This window comes from Octopus bimaculoides, chromosome 2 (assembly GCF_046866305.1).
Source record: "Octopus bimaculoides isolate indiv1 chromosome 2, ASM4686630v1, whole genome shotgun sequence".
In the NCBI taxonomy this organism is placed as follows: Eukaryota; Metazoa; Mollusca; class Cephalopoda; order Octopoda; family Octopodidae; genus Octopus; species Octopus bimaculoides.
The window spans coordinates 15,076,677-15,098,179 of NC_142929.1; the positions used below are offsets into that span (position 1 = coordinate 15,076,677).

A 21,503-nucleotide genomic window follows, 5' to 3' on the forward strand; every position below is an offset into this window, starting at 1 on the left:
TAGATATACATACATACATATATATATATATATATATATATATATATATATATATATATAATCATGATCATCATCACTATCATCAAATAACGTCTGTTTCCCATGCTGGCTTGCTTTGGATGGTTTGACAGGATGTGGGAAGGCTGGGAGCCATACCAGGCTCCATAGTCTCTTGTATGGTTTCTGCAGCTGGATACCCTTCCTAACACCAGCCACCTTATAGAGTACACACACACGCACACACACTCATTATTTGTATATAGGAGGTAATAAAGTTATAAGATTGCCAACAGGAATCACACCTTGTACATCTATCATAACCTGCTGCACCAGAGTGACTCTACAACTGCAGTCATCTAAATTAGAAGCCTTAACCTAACATCTGCACTTTCTTCGTATCACTAAACTGTCAATGGGGAAGTCAGTCTATACAGTATCAAGGTATGATATTCTATATTGGTTATATTTAGAAGAAGATGGAAGAAAAGTTGTAAATGCCAGATATAGCATTACAGATGTAGTTATAAATTTAACACATATAAAGTCTTACTGTTGAATGAAACCTAGTAGAGGTGGATATATCTGTGTGTGTTTGTGTGTCTGTCTGTCTATCTGTGTATGTGTGTGCATCTGTATGTGCGCATGTGTGTCTGTGTATCCCAAATTCCCAGAAGCAAAGTGAGTGTTTTATAGTTTGTGAGTTATTTTAAATTCCTGTAAGAAACTAGTTAGAAGACTGGGCTATATTACATCTTGCTGTTTGTTTGAAAATATTAAGAAATTACTAATAAACCAACACAGCATGACAGGAAATCTGCTGTACAGAAAAATGCTTAAATGCTTAAAACAAAGTATTGCTATCGAATGAAACTCAAGTACTCCAAGTTCTCAGCATTTTCTCTATGGATATAAACTGTTCCTTCTGAGCATGAATTTTTGCGTGTGTGTGTGTGTACATATTTGAGTTGGTGATTATGTATATGGGTGTATGTATGGGTATAGGGGTTTATTATCTATTTTTCTGTTTGCATGACTGGGATGGTTTAGTTGTTAGAACAATAGGTATCTACTAATTTGTATTCATACACAAAGGGGTCGCCTCTATGCAGTTGCTGAACCAATCAGAAGTAGCAGCTAAATCTCCCTGAAATCATGCCCTAAAGTCTTAAAAAAGATAGGCTACATCAGATAATTTAGTCATTGACGTAGTGTGAAAGAGCTGGGAAAGACTGGATGGTCATAACTGGAATATATTTGATCATGGTCAACAGCAATTTCAGAGCATTAAATAACAAATTCACTGGTCATTTGTGTGCAATGATCAGTGAATCTGCTTAGTAAGTGAGATATATGTGACTGGATACCAATCTACAGATTTCAAGCTATTTTTTGCTCTTAATTTTTTTGTTGAGAAGTGTGTTTAATTTAACACTGCTAATAGCGAAAGCCTATCTCTGTCACATATTCTAGTATCTGGCTCAGTTTGACTGTATCGCACTGGCACCTTGGTATGTATCTTCTACTATAGACTTGGGCTAACCAATGCCTTGTGAGTGGAATTCATCATTGTCATCATCATTATTATCATCGTTTAAGTTCGTTTTCCATGCTGGCATGGGTTGGACAGTTTGACTGAGGTCTGGAAAGCCAGTGGCTGCACCAGGCTCCAATCTGATCTGGCAGAGTTTCTACAGCTGGATGCCCTTCCTAACGCCAACCACTCCGAGAGTGTAGTGGGTGCTTTTTACATGCCACCGGCAGAGGAGCCAGTTAGGTGGGCCTGGCATCAATCACATTCAGACTGCTTTTTTACATGCCACTAGCATGGTAGCCAGTCAGGGGGCATTGGCATTGGCCACGTTTGCATGGTGCTTTTTATGTGCCACCGGCACAAGAGCCAGTCAGGTGGCCCAGGCATTGATCACATTTGAATTGTTAAATGGAAACTATACAGAAGCCTGTCATATACATATGTATATATGTATATGTATGAGTGCATGGATATTGTCATTTTTGCTTCTTCACATGAGACTGCTCCAGCCTGAAATAGTAATATTATGTTTACCAGCATCGCCTTACTGGCACGTTAGAAAATCATTTGAGCAAAGTTGTTGCCAGTGCCGCTGGACTGGCTCCTGTGCAGGTGGCATGTAAAAAACACCATTTTGAGCGTGGCCATTGCCAGTACCACGTGACTGGCCCTCATGTCGTTGGCACATAAAAGCCCCCACTACACTCTCGGAGTGGTTGGCATTAGGAAGGGCATCCAGTTGTAGAAACTCTGCCAGATCAGATTGGAGCCTGATGCAGCCATCCGGTTTCACCAGTACTCAGTCAAATCGTCCAACCCATGCTAGCATGGAAAGCGGACGTTAAACGATGATGATGATGATGTTTACATTTTCTGCAAACAGCATTCCTTGTGGATCCCTTAAAGTTTAGTGGAATAAAAAAAAAAAACCTAATTTGAAAGACAAGTCGAAGGTTGAACCAGAATGATGTAAAACAAACGAACAAACTCTATCCCATATTACTCATTTATCTGCCAACTGTATGCTTGTTCTTCCAACTCCCATACTGTTACTTACCTTGTAAGATTCACAAGTGACTGTGTTCCTTCCTATCATCAATGATGTTCTGACATTGATAGTAGCAACCTTGAAGTTTTGTATCTAACAGAGATAGGGTAATTTCTGCTGGTGCTTTGGTTGTTTGTTTTGTGTTTTCTGCATCTGAAAGGAAGAGGGTTGGTACAATTGTTTGCTGACAATCAAGGGATTCTTACTCATAGCTACATGTTCCCACCTGGCCACCCCTCTACTTTGCCCAGCACTGACACGGTGAATGTTAACACTGAATACGCAATGTATACATGGTTGTTTTTCTGCCTCCTTATATAATGAATTTATCTGTATTTTGTTTACTCACTTAATTTTCAAGGTAATCTTTTTAGCACTATCAGTTTTGCCTGTCACATCCACATATACACACATGTAAATATATGTACTTAAGAGATTGCTTTAAGAATAGGCAATTCACACCCACACACACACACACACACACACATGCACTGCACACATATACATGCATGCACACATGCACATTCAAATACTAACAGTATGTAAATGAAAGAAGAGAGTACTGACTACATGGTGCAGAGAATATTGTATACATGTATTTACACTAACATTGTCTCATTTAGGAAATTTCTACTTGAATATAATTCTACCTTACATCTTGGTTGTTTCTCTATATTTACTCAAATCTACAGAATTGCCAATCTCCTGTCTTCTGTTATCTTTTCTCTTTTGAACTTCATTTCTCTTTCATCAGTCCAAATTATCTTATTTTATTCTTTGTCTTACCTTTGTTCTTTTCATTCTCCACTATTAGCTTGGCCTGTATCTGTGAAACTCACTTTTATCATCCGTTTCTAGCACATCCGCTGCACAACTCACAACTTGTGCAGCCACTATCTGAAATTCAAAGAGAATATTAATTAGCCAACCTGGTCTTTCTTTTGCTAATCTCTCCATTCTTTAACTCTCCACCACAAGAGTTTGCACCAGTGGTTCACAACTGGGGTCGCAACCAGGGTTCATATGATCCTTGGGGGTCCATATAAGATTTTGCTAAAATTTATCTACAATAAATTGGTTATAATTTTACAATACACTAAAGATTTTAATAATTATTTTTATATGATTCTTAATAATATTTATTTACAAATATTATAATTTTTTTTAAATATCGAATGGCTAGGAGGGTCCACCCAAGTAAGTTAAGAATCAAAGGGGTTCATAGGCAAAAAAGGGTTGAGAACCACTGTTTTACACAGTGGCTATAGGCATACAAGATCTAAGCTGATATTTTTCTCAAAGTTTGATATTTTGTACCTTGAGTTTTTTGTATTTTATAGTTATTAAACATATAGGCACAGGAGTGGTTGTGTGGTAAGAACTTTGCTTACCAACCTCATGGTTCCTGGTTCAGTCCCACTGCATGACACATTGAGCAAGTGTCTTCTACTATAGCCTCGGGCCAACCAAAGCCTTGTGAGTGGATTTGGTAGATGGAAACTGAAAAGAAGCCCGCAGTATATATGTGTGTGTGTGTCTGTTTGTCCCCGCCAACATCACTTGACAACTGATGTTGGTGTGTTGACATATCCGTAACTTCGCGGTTCGGCAAAAAGAGACCGATAGAATAAGTACTAGGTTTACAAAGAATAAGTCCTGGGGTCAATTTGCTCGACTAAAGGCGGTGCTCCAGCATGGCCTCAGTCAAATGACTGAAACAAGTAAAAGAGTAAAAAGACTAAAAGTGGTGCTCCAGCATGGGCGCAGTCAAATGACTGAAACAAATAGAAGAATATGAGATGGTTGTTTTTGTTTTCTTTTTCTGTTTTTTTTTTGTTTTTGTTTTTTTTTTTCCTCTCACCTGATGGCTTGGTTAGATTGGTTTTACAGCTTGAGTGATTTCTCAGTTTATAACCTGAGTGAATCGTTAGAGAATGTTGTTTTATGCTCAGATTTCCCCCCCCCCCCTCCATTCTGCTGTGAATCGAATTAATGGTTATTTCCTAGTTTAATGGACTGAGCTAAGTCATGTTCTTTGCCTTAGAGTTCATGTGCATTCCATTTGGATTCTTTACATAAAAAGTATTGAAGCACCATAGCTATTCACACATTTTACAACTGTTGCTGTTGTTGTTATTGTTGTTGATGTTGTTGTTACATCAGTCAGCTCTGATCAAGCAGATAAAAAGTATTCTAGCCCTGATTATTATTTTTTTTTATACATATATTTCTTTCTCAATTCTTTAACATATGCTTAATGTTTTCTTTTAAGACAGCACAGCATGATATTTTTTCGAGCCAAACAACCAAACTAAAGGGGCTGGGAGCTCCCTTTTCAGTTATTGACAAAATTAAAAATATTAATAACAAAACAAAAAGCAAAGAAAAACAATTTATTTTAGCCACATTGCAAATTGTACACAAGACAGCCTAAAAGAGATATTTCATTCCAGAGATCTTGGAAAATGCAGAATGACTGGTCATAATATCAACAATAAATGCCAATGTCTTCACCATTTCATTCAAGTGGAACATCAACATTCAAACTTATTGATGTGCACATAGACACATACATACATCTTTTGTTGTTTGTGATACTTTCGCCGGTGGCATGTAAAAGCACCTGTTACACTCTCGGGGTGGTTGGCATTAGGAAGGGCATCCAGCTGTAGAAACTGTGCCAAATCAGACTGGAGTCTGGTGCAGCCCCTCAGCTTACCCCCCAACCCTGGTCAAATTGTCCAACCCATGGACAATAGATGTTAAATGATGATGATGATGTTTCATTCATTTGATTGCAACCATCCTGGGGCACCACCTTGAAGAATTTTTAGCTGAATGAATTAACCCCAGTAGTTTTTCTTCTTTTTAAGCCTGATACTTAATCTCTTGGTCTCTTTTGCCAAACCACTAACTTACAAGGACATAAACACACCAACACTGGTTGTCAAGCAGTGGTGGTGGAGGACAAACACAGACACAAAGACACACAGACACAAAGACACACACACATATATACATGTGTGTGTGTGTGACAGGTTTCTTTCATTTTTCATCTACCAAGTCCACTGACAAGGCTTTGGTCAGCCCAAGGCTATACGTAGAAGACACTTGCCCAAGATGCCATGCAGTGGGACTGAACCTGGAACCATGTAATTGGGAAGGCAATATCCACATACCTTATTCACTCACAAGGCATAGGTTGGAAAATGGTTAGAGTAGAAGATACTTGCCCAAGGTACCACACATTAGGATTGAACTTAAAGCCACACGGTTGTGAAATGAACTCCCTAACCACACAGCCTAACCTGTGCCTTGTATCTCTGAATATTGATTGTTTTACTTTAGCTGAAGACCATAATTTAATATAGGTATAAATAGTCAATTAACCAATCTTATATGTCTGTTATTTATTTTATTACTCAATATTTCTGCGACAAATGTGATGGAATGGCAGGAAGACTGGAATGCTAAAGATAATAAAATTCTACTTTCTCTATAATATTCCATCATACAAATAACTGACAAAACTGCTAAGGAATTTCTGATGGAAATAATCTATTCCTTTAAAATATCAGATTCCATCAGATGAAACAGACAATGAATGGTATGCCACCCCATGGCATAAAATCTGATTTAGGATTTTTGGTTTCTTTTAGATGAAGATTTTGGATTGAATGTGAGCCAGAGGTGAGTAGTGTACTACATTTGGAACTAGTTCAGCTGTTAGTTACTAACAGATTGTTGTAAGTGAAATGTAGGATACAAATTCCTGGACTAACTGTCTGGCATTTATTCCTGACAGCAATTTCAGGACCAAAGTATTTGGTTATTTTAATGTGAAGCAAAAGTCAGATGTATAGCAGGTGCTGCTGGGATCAACTTTGCCTTTAATCCTTTTGGGGTTGTAAAATAAGTACCAATGAAACACTGGGGTTGATGTAATCGACTAATCTCTTTCCCCTCCAAAGTTTCAGGCCTTATGTCTTTATTAGAAAGGATTATTATTAATATCAATATTATTATTATTATATCTAAGGTGTCAAGCTGGCAGAATTGTTTGTACGTTGAGCAAAATGCTTAGAGTCATTTCATCTGTGTTTATGTTCTGAGTTCAAATTTTGCTTTGGTCAACCTTGCCTTTCATCCTTTAAGGGTTGATAAAATAAGTACCAGTTGAATACTGGGGTTGATGTAATTGACTTACTCCCTCCCCTGCAATTGCTGGCCTTGTCACAAAATTTCAAATCAGTATTAATATTATTATTAAACCAGCAAACTATCAGAATCATTAGCACAATCTTTATGTTTTGAGTTCAAATTCCACCGAGGTCAACTTTGCCTTTCATCCTTCTGGGACCAATGCAATAAGGGCAGTGAGCTGGTAGAAATGTTAGCACACCAGGTGAAATACTTAGGGGTATTTCATCTGCCGTTACGTTCTGAGTTCAAATTCTAAACTGGGGTTGATGTAATCAACTTAATCCCTTTGTTTGTCCCCTCTATGTTTAGCCCCCTGTAGACAATAAAGAATAAATAAGAACCAGTTAAGCACTGAGGTCGACGTAATCAACTAGAGGGTTAATCTCCTCAAAATTGCTGACCTTGTGCCAAAATTTGAAACCAATATAAATATTTTAATTCACTACGTGTTAGAAAAATTTCTGAACAAAAAGCTTTGCAGTATTTGTTCTGGATCATGATGTTCTGAGTTCAAATCCCTCTGGGATCACAAAGATAACATATCAGTCATGTACTGGGGTTGATGGTATCTTCCAGTCAAAATTACTGGCCTTGTGTCAAATCAGAAACTATCATCATCATCAGCAGCAGCAGCAGCACCATTATTATGTTCTTGCTCTCCTTCTGGTGGTTCGCAAACATTTTCGGGTTGCTGCCCTCCCCCAATCCGACACCCAGGCCACATTCCTAGCGCTCCCACCCCAACTAACCATCACAAACATATACCTTTTTCTGAAGCAAATTTAAAGCAACAGTATTTCACAAATAAAACTTAACCTAATGAACCCATTATTTTGTTGTTTATACATGAATCACTACCCCATTATTGCCCCCTTGGAACTTTCCACCACCTCCAGGGGAACAATACCACCCACTTTGGGAACCACTGGACTTCAAGATCTATGCTCCTTTCAGTCAATCCAGATAATGGCAACACTGTTTCAGAAAAATATAAATCTAAAAGTAGTCTTGATTGTCTAAAGGCTGGATTTCTTCAGATGTCTGAAAGCTTACCTCAGAACATCTCACTCATTAATGTTAATGAGTGATTAGAACAGCATCTTAGATGCATGTAAAGATTCTCCCAGATATGCCAATATGCCTGTGTGTACTTGAACAAGCTGCTACAAAGTCATATTTAAAGTTTTCATTAGATTAACTGACAGGAGTAGTGACTGTTACCCACAGTTACATGTAGCTGGCTCTCTCAACCACAGATTTGTTATCTTGCCAATCAATTTAGACAAGATTAATAAGCAGGGTCTGGTGTACTGGAAAGTTATTGCACCTATCCCTGCACATTAGGTTTCAGGGACTAGATTAATGAAAGTAGTTAGGCAGGAATTGACAGGTGCAATTATTAATTACTTATCCTGGTGGCTCCTGCTATAAAGGTAGATTAGAACAGAAGCTATGTCTGCATGTATTCAATATCATTATAGTGTTGAACTAATTAGAAATTGAAATCATTGACATTTCTTTAACAGGAACATACATTAGACATATATTGGTTTTTAGAATGGAGAACTTTGAATACATTGAGTAGTTACATAGTTTTCCTAACTACGTTCTTTCAATTCAATTAACTTCAGTTTGTTGATTATTTTCGTGCTATTATTTTCTTCTGCAAAATGTTTGGCACACATATCTAGTTATTTCTGGTATTTTATTAAGTAGGCGTAGGAGTGGCTGTGTGGTAGGTAGCTTGCTTACCAACCACATGGTTCCAGGTTCAGTCCCACTGCGTAGCACCTTGGGCAAGAGTCTTCAGGCCAACCAGTTTTGTGAGTGGATTTGGTAGACGGAAACTGAAAGAAGCCTGTCATATATATGTATGTGTGTGTATATGTTGTGTATCTGTGTTTGTCCCCCCAACATCGCTTGACAACCGATGCTGGTGTGTTTAGGTCCCCGTAACTTAGCGGTTCGGCAAAAGAGACCGATAGAATAAGTACTAGGCTTACAAAGAATAAATCCTGGGGTCGGTTTGATTCGACTAAAGGCGGTGCTCCAGCATGGCCGCAGTCAAATGACTGAAACAAGTAAAAGAGTAAAGAGTAAAAGTATTTAAAATGAAAGACTAATGCTTTTTGCAAGAATTATTGTATCAAAACCTAAAAATACTTGGTTGTGCCTTTGATCTTTGCTAGTTACAGTATTATAATAATCGTCTATCTGGAAATCTAATCTTCAATCTTCTGGGTTAAGGAACTGGCAGAAGGAAAATTTTCAACTCATGCTAGCTTATCGTTAATTTGTTAACACCATGCTGAACATACATCTAAAACAGTGCCATCTTAATCTGCTGGAACATATTGGCCAAAGATTTAATGATAGCAATTCTTACAGTAATATCTAACGTCTTTCTCCTTGGTTTATTCTAAGGATATTTGAAACAAAACAAAAACAAACAAAATCTGTTCCTTTACTTTGTTTTGTTCATTATGTTCATCTTTCTAACCTTGTGACTCTCTTTGAAGGTGACTATTCCAGGTAGATTCTTCTCTCAGAATAACATAATTATCTTTGGGTGTGTTGCTGTTCCTTTTTAATTGAATCTTGCACTGAAATCCTTTTGAATATCTCACATTATCTTTCCTGTGTCTATTTTTTTTTACTTCAAAATATGTCTTGTCAGCCTTGATTTCCTTGAAACATTTTGGTTCAATACTAAAACTGACTGGTTTGGATATGTGTGTAGCATTTGATGTATGTGTGCGTATGTGAAGAGCACACTCATGATGTTCTGAGTTCAGTCTCATTGCATCCCTCCTTGGTCAAGTGTTTTCTATCATCATCTTGGGTCAATCCCAAACTGTGAGTGGGATTAAGTACGTAAGTGTGTGTGTGGACACATTGTTTACTTGACTGAATTCCTTTTATTATATTGGTATTTTTATTTTGCTTTACCTTCTATCTTTTACTTGTTTCAGTCATGAAACTGTGGCCATGCTGGGGCACCATTCTGAATATTTTTAGCTGAATAAATCAACCCCAGTACTTTTTTTTTTTTTTTTTTTTGCAAGCCCAGTACTTGTTCTACCAGTCTCTTTTGCCAAACCAATAAGTTATGGGGATGTAAACACACCAACACCGGCTGTCACACATGTACAAGGGCTTCTTTCAGGCTCCATCAACCAAATCCACTCACAAGGCTTTGGTTGGTCTGGGGCTATAGTAGAAGACCCTTGCCCAGGGTGCCACTCAGTAGGACTGAACCTGGTACTTGATTCGGTTTTTTGGATATTTTTGTTTTAACCCTTTAGCATTCAGATTACTCCATCAAATGTAATGCTTATTTATTCATATTGATTTGAACTAGTCATGCCTTACTTTGTGGCTTTGAAATTTCAGGGACATGATTGTTTAGTTTTAGAATAATATTGTAAGATAAGTGCGAGAGACCTGATCTGGCCAGTTTTGAAGATAAAACAGGTATATTAAACTTGAAATTTACAGAAAAACAAGAGGAAGACAGGTGTATAAACAACAAACATGTGTATTAGTTTAACACTCGGGAAGGTGTGAAAGTCTTTTACCTTTCAAGCCTATGCTCTTCAGCAGAAAGGAACACAAGGAAATAAACAGAGAATAAAATATATTAAACTTGGATGGATATGGCCAGTTTAAGTGCTAAAGGGTTAATATCTTATTCAGACAAGTAAGGGAAAACCTGATCCTTTTTTAGGGCTTCTGAGATTCAGGCAAAGAAGGGAAGATGTCGCAAAGGCAGTAAAGGTCTTTTGGCTCCCTCCATATTATTGGAATGGCAAAAGACATGGATTTCTTATTATTATTGAACCAGTCGCATAAGCCATTTGAGCAAGCTGAGCAGATAAAATGTGGTGCCTATAACTTGTCCTGATCTCCAAGAGGACAGTCAAAGTATAGCTTATAAATCTTCTTGATTTCTTGGTGTTATTGTACGTTTTTGAGCTTTCACAATAAATTGTCCACAGACAAAACAAAACACATCAGGACGATTTCTACACTGTCTTGATATTGTTAACACTCTAAAACAAATAAGGAAATAGATACAAACGGTTATACTTATATTGAATTTGAGATGATGAAATATTTCATCAGACCAAATATGACTGGACAATTTGAGATGTTGAAATACCTATTTTATCAGACAGAGCTTGATTTGTTAATTTAAGATGATGGAGTATTGCATCTGAACTATGCAGCAATGAATAACGTAGCTTATTTTAAAGCTACGTTTCCATGTTGTAAATGAAATACATGCATACACGTCGTTAACTGGAATTTCCTTATAATGCATGAGCTGAAACCCCAAAAAATTTCTCATCTTGAAAACTGTACATAATGTCAAAAAAGCTAATTGTATATTTGAAATCAGAATTAAAAAATACACTAAGTACACCTTGACATATGCTTGAAGGAAAAATACTTGTTGTCCAGTGTTATAGATACATATGTTTCCTCTTTTTAAGCTGAAACAGTGTGATTTGAAAACAGATTGGCATTTGTGTCTAGCAATGAAATTCAAACACAGAGCCTTCCTCTTTAGCTTGTCTATAATTCTATTTCCTCCACTGTGTTCATATTAATACCTTGAATCTATTGCTTTCACTAAGCTTCCTCTTCTCTTTGTGGTTGCCATGTCATCTGGTGCAGATTACTAACATATTTATTCCTATTAAGCAGTTCCATGTAGCAGGTTATCAAAGAGTTAAAAACTATAGAATCAGTGTTTTTGTTTTTTTTGTTTTTTTCAAATACACTTGCTTTCATTTATATAACTCCATTTATATTTACAGATGACTATTTGTGGACAGGAAAATGGGCCTTGGCAGGTCTGCTTCTGTTCCTTTTCATTGAAAAAATTATGAGTGATGAGTCTCAATCTAAGGTAAGAATACAAATTATTTTTTACTCATTATCATTGTCGTCATCATCATCATTGGTTTAATGTTCACTTTTCCATGCTCACATGAGTTTGTTAGAATTTCGTTGTGGCAGATTTTCTATAGCTGGATGCCCTTCCTGTTGCCAACACTCACATATTCCCAGATAATTTAATATTTCCCCATAACTAGACATGGAATATTGGAAACGAAGGACCCTGCTTGCATGACAGTGATAATCGTTTGCAACTATCACACAACGTCAAAGAAAGGAAACAAAAAGGAACACACACACACACACAGGTGTTTTCTCTATAGCCCATGGCTAACCAAAACCTTGTTAATGGAAGGCAGAAACTAAAAGCCCATCATATATATATATATATATATATACAATGTGTTACTGTCTCCTTACCTTGACTTCCTGTGATATTTGTGAACAAGCGTTTCCATCATGCAAGTGGTGTCCTCCCTTCCTAGTCTTCTGTGAAAACATTCCTGGTCATGGAGTACAACGACCTTCATTGAAAAACAGATAAAGATTGACGACAGGAAGGGCACCCAGTCATAGTAAACTAGCTCAACAAATTCTGTCTGAACCACTCAAATATGGAAAAGTGGACATTAAAATAATGATGATGATGTAATGCCATTTTGAGGTTTTGATGTACTGGGCAGTTGTCCAGAAGCATCACATTTCTAGGAACCCAATGCTAATCGATGTATATTGTGGTTGTGTATATAGGGGTTCTTGAATATTACTTTACCTAGGGAGCCCATGATGCTGTTAACATGGCCCTTGTCATGGGCACACCTTGATAAAGGATTCCCATAAAACTAGTTTTTTATCCAAACAAATCAACCCTAGTGCTTCATTTCTTTTCCTAAGCCTGGTACTTATTCTATCTGTCTCTTTTTGCCAAACCACTAAGTTAGATGGATGTAAACAAACCAACACAAGTTGTCAAGTAGAGGTGGTGATCAGACACACACACATGATGGACCACTTTCAGTTTTCATCTACCAAATCTACTCACAAGGACTATTAGTCACACCAGGACTATTGTAGAAGACACTTGCCCAAGAACTGAACCCAGAACCATGTGATTGGGAAGCAAAATTTTTACCACAGAACTACATTACTTTTTGTACATTCAAAATATTTAATTAAAAGTCATCTCTATTTAATGAAAGCATTGATTTATTTTAACAAATTCATTCACAATTACCTGCATAATTTCATCGGAAATGAATTTGGGAAAAAAATAGCTTGATTCTTTTATACAAAAATTATTTCACCAAAGAGGCACGAGTTTTCTATAAACAATCTAGAATAGGTTCCTATATTTGTTTTTGTTACAATCAGTCTCTCATTTGCAAAGATAATCATGTATTAAAGAACAAAAGCATTGATTTTTGCTATTAACATGTCACTTTATATGAGAAATTCCAATATTTTACCCTTTTTGCTGATTTTATCTCCTGACTGATTATTAAGCACTTAGTTGATCTCATACTCTCAACTAATGAATTCAGCAAGCAATAACAAATAAAGCAGCTATGTATGTGATATACACACAACATATATATACAGGTCGATAGAAAATAAAAAAAGTGTTCTCTTCCGACTTGAGTTCCAGGTAAGTAGCTTGCTTACGAACCACATGGTTCCGGGTTCAGTCCCACTGCATGGCACTTTGGGCAAGTGTCTTCTACTATAGCCTCGGTCCGACCAAAGCCTTGTGAGTGGATTTGGTAGACTGAAACTGAAAGAAGCCCGTCGTATATATGTGTGTATATATATATATATATATATATATATATATATGTATATATATATATATATATGTATGTATGTATGTATGTGTGTGTGTATGTTTGTGTGTTTGTGTTTGTCCCCCCCCCCCCACATCGCTTGACAACCGATGCTGGTGTGTTTAAGTTCCCATAACTTAGCGGTTCGGCAAAAGAGACCGATATAATATATACTAGGCTTCCAAAGAATAAGTCCTGGAGTCGATTTGCTCGACTAAAGGCGGTGCTCCAGCATGGCCACAGTCAAATGACTGAAGCAAGTAAAAGAGTAAATAAACACACACACACACACACATATATGTGTGTGTATGTTGAAGAAGAACAGCCTTCATGCACCCTCTTTTCCTCAAATTTGCTACAAAGCAAAACCTCCCTCTCCATCCTTATTCTCAATTTCAAATGAAGCTTATAAGATTTAGGTCAGTGAGCTAGAATTTTGTCCACCAGCTTTTCAAGTAAACCCACCTAATAATCTGTTTTCCCATAACCACTATACAAGAAAACCAAAAAGGTGACAGCAGACAATTTTTACAAGGAACCTGATCAATGCCTGATCAATCTGACATGTGATTGTTAATTGCTCGTGCTTATTCAAATAGCTGTTATCACATATTGAATGGATCTGCAATCAACCAAGTTCTTTTTTTAAATTATCTGCTTGTTATGTTTGACAAGGAGAAGGCCTGTAGTTTTCCTCTGATGAAACAGATTCTTATATTGGACTTATTGGAAAAGTTGAGGACAGGAGTCTAGCTCTCTGACCAATTTCTCATTAGTTCCATTTCCATCAATTCCCACTGGTAAGGCTGAAGAAGAATGTGTGCCTGTTAACAAATTGAATCTATGTGGTTGCAAGTGGGAAAGCTTGTATGAATGACAGGACTAGTTCTCAAATTCTACCTGAAAATTGCAGTCAGAAGACAACTGCCCACAGTATAAGGGGATCAGTGTTTTGAAGTACCTTGATCCTCCATAGACAGCAGTTCCCTCACTCGCTTGTGTATATCTTTGTATATTTTATATTGTTACTGTTGAGTTTTGAGCTCTTTGTACATTGTCATCAGCCAATTTACTTTCGGCATAGTAGTATTACTAGTTAAGATATAGAGAGCAAATGTTGGAGAAGTTATGATAAACACCAGTTTATATCATTTGTTCTTTATGTAGGTTTTGATCTCTATAACTTAGTGCAATAAAGTGTTCTTTTGATGGTCCGTTGTGGTTATGGATCCAATTGCACTTGAAACATTCAATGCAGAGGTTCCTAACAAGCACTACAGTGAAATGTATATAGGGAACAAAAACTTGTGTTTGTCGTATTTTGAACCCAAAACCATGTGGTTAACCATGCAGCCGTGTCTGCACCTATCATATTATGAATCTTTAATCTATTTCATATTGTATTATATTTTTGTCCCAAGTTGTATTTTGTGTGTGTGTGTCTGTGTGTGTATTGGTACTATATAAAAGCACCCAGTACACTCTGCAAACTAGTTAGTGTTAAGAAGGGCATCCAACTGTAGAAATCATGCCAAAACTGACAACTGGAGCCTGGTGCAGCCCTCCAACTTGCCAGCTCCTGTCAGACCATCCAACTCATGCCAGCATGGAAAACAGATGCCAAATGATGATGAGGACGATGATGATGATATACATATACATATATATATATATATATATATATATATATATATATATATATATATATATATATAATATTTTCCTACCATGCTTGTATTAGATTTGTGACTGTTCCATGGCACAGAAGTATTTGTGACTTCTATTTTTGGCAATGTAGGTACTCATATAGTACCCTCGTGTATGAATGTGTGTGTGTATATATATACATACATATATAAAAGAAACAAGCTTGGAAGGACTGGAAGAACGGTGGTAGCAGGGAATTGTACCAATGTGCCAGAAGGGAGGCTAGGCGACAGGTTTATTTAGCCAGAGGGGAAGCAGATAAGGAAAGATTTGCCAATGTTCTGCGCCGTGAGGACCAAAGACTCGAGGTATTTCGGGTTGCAAGACAGTGTAGGAGAGAGAATAGTGATGTTGTAGGAGAGAAATGTGTTCGCATGGATGATGGTACGCTTGCATTAAATGAGGATGCAAAGAAAGAGGTCTGGAGATGCCACTACGATAGATTGCTTAATAAAGAGAATGAATGGGAGAAAGAGAGCCTGCCTTATGTCGACCCAATAGAGGGACCAGCTATCCGAGTTGATAGTACCAGGGTAGATAAAGCAATTAAGAGTATGAAGACCGGGAAAGCCCCCGGCCCATCAGGAATCACTGCAGAGATGCTCAAAATATCTGGCAGTGTTGGCTATAGCCTAGTCACCCGTATTACGAACCAGGTGATACACGAAGGAGTCATACCCTATGACTGGTGTAGCAGCATCATAGTCAACTGCTACAAAGGTAAAGGGGACGCTTTAGATACAAATAATTACAGAGGCATCAAGCTGTTAGATCAGGTTATGAAAGTTACAGAGAGGGTCATAGCCCAACTAATTAGGGAGCGAATCAATTTAGATGAGATGCAGTTTGGGTTCGTGCCAGGTAAAAGCACTACTGATGCCTTATTTCTAGTGAGACAGTTGCAAGAGAAATACCTAGCCAAGGATAAACCTCTGTACCTGGCTTTCGTTGACATGGAGAAAGCCTTTGACAGGGTCCCCCGATCCCTTATCTGGTGGTCAATGAGGAAACTTGGGATAGAAGAATGGCTAGTGAGAGCTGTGCGAGCCATGTACAGAGATGCGGCCAGTAAGGTGAGGGTTGGAAATGAGTACAGCAATGAATTCCGGGTAGAGGTAGGGGTCCACCAAGGTTCCGTCCTCAGCCCCCTATTATTTACCATAGTCCTCCAGGCAATCACAGAGGAGTTCAAGACAGGTTGCCCCTGGGAGCTCCTCTATGCTGATGACCTTGCCCTAATTGCGGAGTCACTATCAGAACTAGAGGAGAAGTTTCAGGTGTGGAAGCAAGGTCTAGAATTGAAGGGCCTTAGAGTCAACCTAGCTAAAACCAAAATCCTAATAAGTAGGAAGGTAGATAAAACACAAACCCCTTCAGGTAGATGGCCCTGCTCAGTATGTAGAAAAGGAGTAGGTAGTAACTCTATAAGATGTACCCGGTGCAAGCTATGGACACATAAGAGGTGCAGCAACATCAAAGGCAGGTTAACTAGCAAGTTAGTTTTTGTTTGTGGCAGATGTTCAGGTGCAATAAAGACTGCAAACAAACAGGAAACAACTTCTATCTCATTCCAGGGTGAAAAACTAGAGGTAGTCGATAGCTTCCGCTATCTGGGCGACCAAGTTAGTAGTGGGGGTGGGTGCGCTGAAAGTGTAGCTGCTAGAATAAGAATAGCCTGGGCAAAGTTTAGAGAGCTCTTACCCCTGCTGGCGACAAAGGGACTCTCACTCAGAGTAAAAGGCAGACTGTATGACGCATGCGTACGAACAACCATGCTACATGGCAGTGAAACATGGGCTGTAACTGCTGAGGACATACGTAAGCTCGCAAGGAATGAAGCCAGTATGCTCCGTTGGATGTGTAATGTCAATGTGAATACCCGTCAGAGTGTAAGTATCTTGAGAGAAAAGCTGAACATTAGAAGCATCAGTTGTGGCGTGCAAGAGAGACGATTGCGCTGGTATGGACATGTGGTGAGAATGGAGGAGGATAGCTGCGTGAAAAAGTGCCACACCCTAACAGTTGAGGGAACCCGTGGAAGAGGTAGGCCCAGGAAGACCTGGGCTGAGGTGGTGAGGCAAGACCTTCGTACATTGGGCCTCACCGAGGCGATGACTACGGACCGAGACCTTTGGAAATGGGCTGTGCGTGAGAAGACCCGGCAAGCCAAGTAAGATCGTTGCCAGTGCCCCTGGACTGGTTCTTGTGCGGGTGGCACATGAGATGCACCATTTTGAGCGTGGCCGTTGCCAGTACCGCCTGACTGGCTCCTGTAGGATTTTCGAGCGAGATCGTTGCCAGTGCCCCTGGACTGGCTTGTGCGGGTGGCACATAAAAGACACCATTTCGAGCGTGGCCGTTTTCGTGCGGGTGACACGTAAAAGCACCCACTACACTCTCTGAGTGGTTGGCGTTAGGAAGGGCATCCAGCTGTAGAAACTCTGCCAAATCAGACTGGAGCCTGGTGTTGCCATCCGGTTTCACCAGTCCTCAGTCAAATCGTCCAACCCATGCTAGCATGGAAAGCGGACGTTAAACGATGATGATGATGATGATGATATATATATATATATATACATATATATATATATATATATATATATATATATATATATATATGTATGTATATATATAAGTACATATCTTATATTGTTTTATATATTTTATCAATTTACCTGTTGTATGGCTGGTATCCGCTTACTACTGGTGATGGTATTTTAATAGTACCATTGCTCTTATATTTACTTTTATATGTGTGTGTGTGTGTGTGTGTGTATATATATATATATATATATATATATGTGTGTGTGTGTGTGTGTGTGTGTGTGTGTGTGTATTTTCCAACATGTTTGTCATTGTTTTATATAAAATGTTTTCTATGTACGTGTAAGGTCTATGTGACCGATAAAGAAAGGATTGTTTAAAGCAAAATATAATTCTGTGATTAAGCTTCCAAACCAACAACACATGCGCTATTCATGCATTATTTATGATGGAAGAATTATGAGATTATTTATTCAGATTTTTCTTTGCCTCGTGTCTTGCTTGAGTTATTGAGAGAATGAATACTTCACGTATTGAATATTTGAAAATTCAGTCTTCTGCTGTCCAGAGTTTTGAAAAGAATTGTTTTTATTTATTTCTTTTTCTTTTTCTATTTTTTTCAATCTAGTAAAAACATAAACAAAAAACGAAAAATAATGAAGTGTTTTCTTTTTTATTTGTTGTCATCGTTACTTCCATTATCGCTATCACTATTGTCATTTTAATATCTGTTCTTTGAAGCCTGCAAATCAGTTTTTCACTATGCATCTCCATACTGTACCATCTTGTGATCAACATCACAACAGACTTCCAAATATGTTTCATGGCTGATAATTAATATTGCATGAGGTTTTTTTAATTTTTTGTATTTAAATTTACATGTATTTCATATGCGACTGCTGTCCAGCATGGGTGAGCTCCCATGATGTAGGGTCCTCCACAGTGTTTTTATTCTCCCTTGAAGAATTTCATTTCACCTTCTCTTACCTGTGGCTGGCTTTTTCTCCCCTCAACACATACACACACACACACCTTCTGATTTGGTCTGAAGGAATGGAATGAGGTGATAGCATCGGCAGACTGTCACAGACTGATGAAATCAATGCAGATGATGTTCTCTTGGAACAATTTGCAAGTTGACAGTTGCAAGAAGAGCCTGATCAAGTGAGAAATTCCAAAGGACTTCTGTTCTACGGAGGAAGGACCAGGAAAAATAGCTTATGTAGGACTCGGGGGGTGAACACAATTATTGGTGATGAGAGAAGAGACAAGTAAGTTAGGTGGTGATGAATGGACATGGCATGAGATTTTGGTGATATATGTGTGTGTGTATTTTTTTTGTCTTTTATTGGTTTCAGTCATTTGACTGCGGCCATGCTGGAGCACCGCCTTTAATCAGGCAAATTGACCCCAGAACTTATTCTTTGTATGCCTAGTACTTATTCTATTGGTCACTTTTGCCAAACTGCTTAGTTACAGGGACATAAACACACCAGCATCGGTTGTCAGGTGATGTTGGGGTGACAAACGCAGACACACAAATATATACATACATATATATATATATATATATATATATACACACACACACACACAACAGGCTTCTTTCTGTTTCCATCTACCAAATCCACTCACAAGGCTTTGGTCGGCCGGAGGCTATTGTAGAAGACACTTGCTCAGGGTGCCATGCAGTGGGACTGAACCTGGAAGCATGTGTCTGGTAGGTAAGCTACTTACCACACTCCTGCACCTATATATATATATTTTATTAATATTCAGCAGAAACAACATGGTGGTTCAAGGGTTGAGAGTTTCTTCCATTAACACTTATCAAACATAGCATCTGCCCATATATATATATATATATATATATATATATATATATATATATATATATATATATATATGTATATATATTTCGTATGTGTATTTCGTGTGCAAGATTCTTGATGTGGATACGTGTGTTGAAAGAAATACAATTAAATGGAAGTGGAGAGACAAGTTACTGAAGAGATTGCAAGAGTGCAATGAAATAATTTAACAAAAAACTATATAAATTAATAAAGGACTGAACCAGTGTGTGTGTTTATTACTGGCATAATGCCTCTCCCAAGGTTTAATTGTATGTATATATATATATATATATATATATATATATATATATATATATATATATATATATATATATATATAAACACTGAATAATAAAAGATAGTAATTTTTTCACAGAACAACTCAGATGTGCTCAATATATTGAGCAGTGATATCAAAATTCAAAACTGTGCTTGCAAAGACCTGTTGAGTCAAGTGAAGTCATTGTCGTGGCCGATGACAGTACTGCCTGATTGGCACCAATGCTGGTGGCACATAAAAAGCACCATTCAAGCGTGGTCATTGCCAGTGCCGCCTGATTGTCACTCGTGCCAGTGGCATGTAAAAAGCACCATTTGAGTGTGGTTGATGCCAGTGCCACTTGACTGTAAAATGCACTCACTACACTCTCGGAGTAGTTGGCGTTGGGCAGGGCATCCAGCTGTAGAAACCTTGCCAAATCAGATTGGAGCCTGGTACAGCTTCCTGGCTTGTCAGTCCTCAGTCAAACCATCCAACCCATGCCAGCATGGAAAGCAGACATTAAAAGATGATGATGATGATGATGATGATGATGTGTGTGTGTGTGTGCATGTATATCTATATATATATGTATAGGTATGCATATATGTAGGTATATATATATATATATATATATATATATATATAGGTATGTGTATATGTAGATAGATAGGTTCTTTTGACATTGAGCTATCTACCTCCCCCACCCCTACTTATATTTATCTCCTCACTATGGTAGACAGCTTCCCACTAACAAGCTTCACCTTGTCACTTCCCCTCACCTCTCATTTCCTTCACTCTTAATTACTTTTTCTCATTCTCACTATTTATACAACCTATTTATTCAATATTAATTATGAACATTGTATTTCTCTATCTCTGTCTCTATCTCTCTCTCTCTCTCTCGTTTAATGACCACTCCTACCCTAAGCAGTAAGCTTGTCCTCTTCCTCAAAGCAAAGTAATTTATTGCACCTTGTGAAAGATTTGTACGTTATTATTATTTGCCAACACAGACCATTACTAATTTCCTCAGATTCTAGTAATTCATGTTTTTGCTTCTGTGAATTTTTTTTTTTTTTTATATATACCCAGGCCTATTCCCCATATTTTAGTGGGTGGTAGCCACAACAAGACACACTCCAGGCATTCCATTCATTTCCCAGCTCAGAGAGGCAAGCCCTGTTTTATGCTCAGGTCAAGGCATAGAGCGCACTCCCCCCCTCCATATCAGCAGTGGGGCCTGACAGTGTATGCTGGTTTAACCCCGCCGCATCATGCTTGTTCCGTACCCCTTTAAGCAACATCAAATTCACTCATCTGCCATGAACACTCTCCAAGCTTTCCTATCATTTATAAATTTTTTTGCCTTTCTCACTCCGACACCTCTAACCATCAAAGCTTTTCTCACTCCATCCAAGAGTGATGAAGGCAGAAGTGGTAGGCAGCAGAACTAGATGACGTACGAGTTCAGCTTTTACCAAACAACCTGCATGAATGATTTGCTTATAGTGATCAAGTGTTCATACCACACATTAACTCACTCCCTTCATCAAATCAATGTTGCCTGAACAGGTGCACAGTGTGCCACACATCAGGTATCGAAGTGATAGCAGAACAATGTGAGATGAAA

General features: G+C 38.1%; 1 protein-coding gene across 1 annotated transcript in view; it reads left to right on the forward strand.

Moving 5' to 3' along the window:
- Positions 1–21,503, forward strand: part of LOC106876000 (zinc transporter ZIP13) — a 223,700-nt gene that overhangs the window by 174,817 nt on the left and 27,380 nt on the right. The window contains exon 3 of the mRNA XM_089340926.1: positions 11,606–11,697. Coding sequence (XP_089197052.1) covers positions 11,606–11,697 — 92 coding nt within the window. The remainder of the gene's footprint in view (positions 1–11,605; positions 11,698–21,503) is intronic.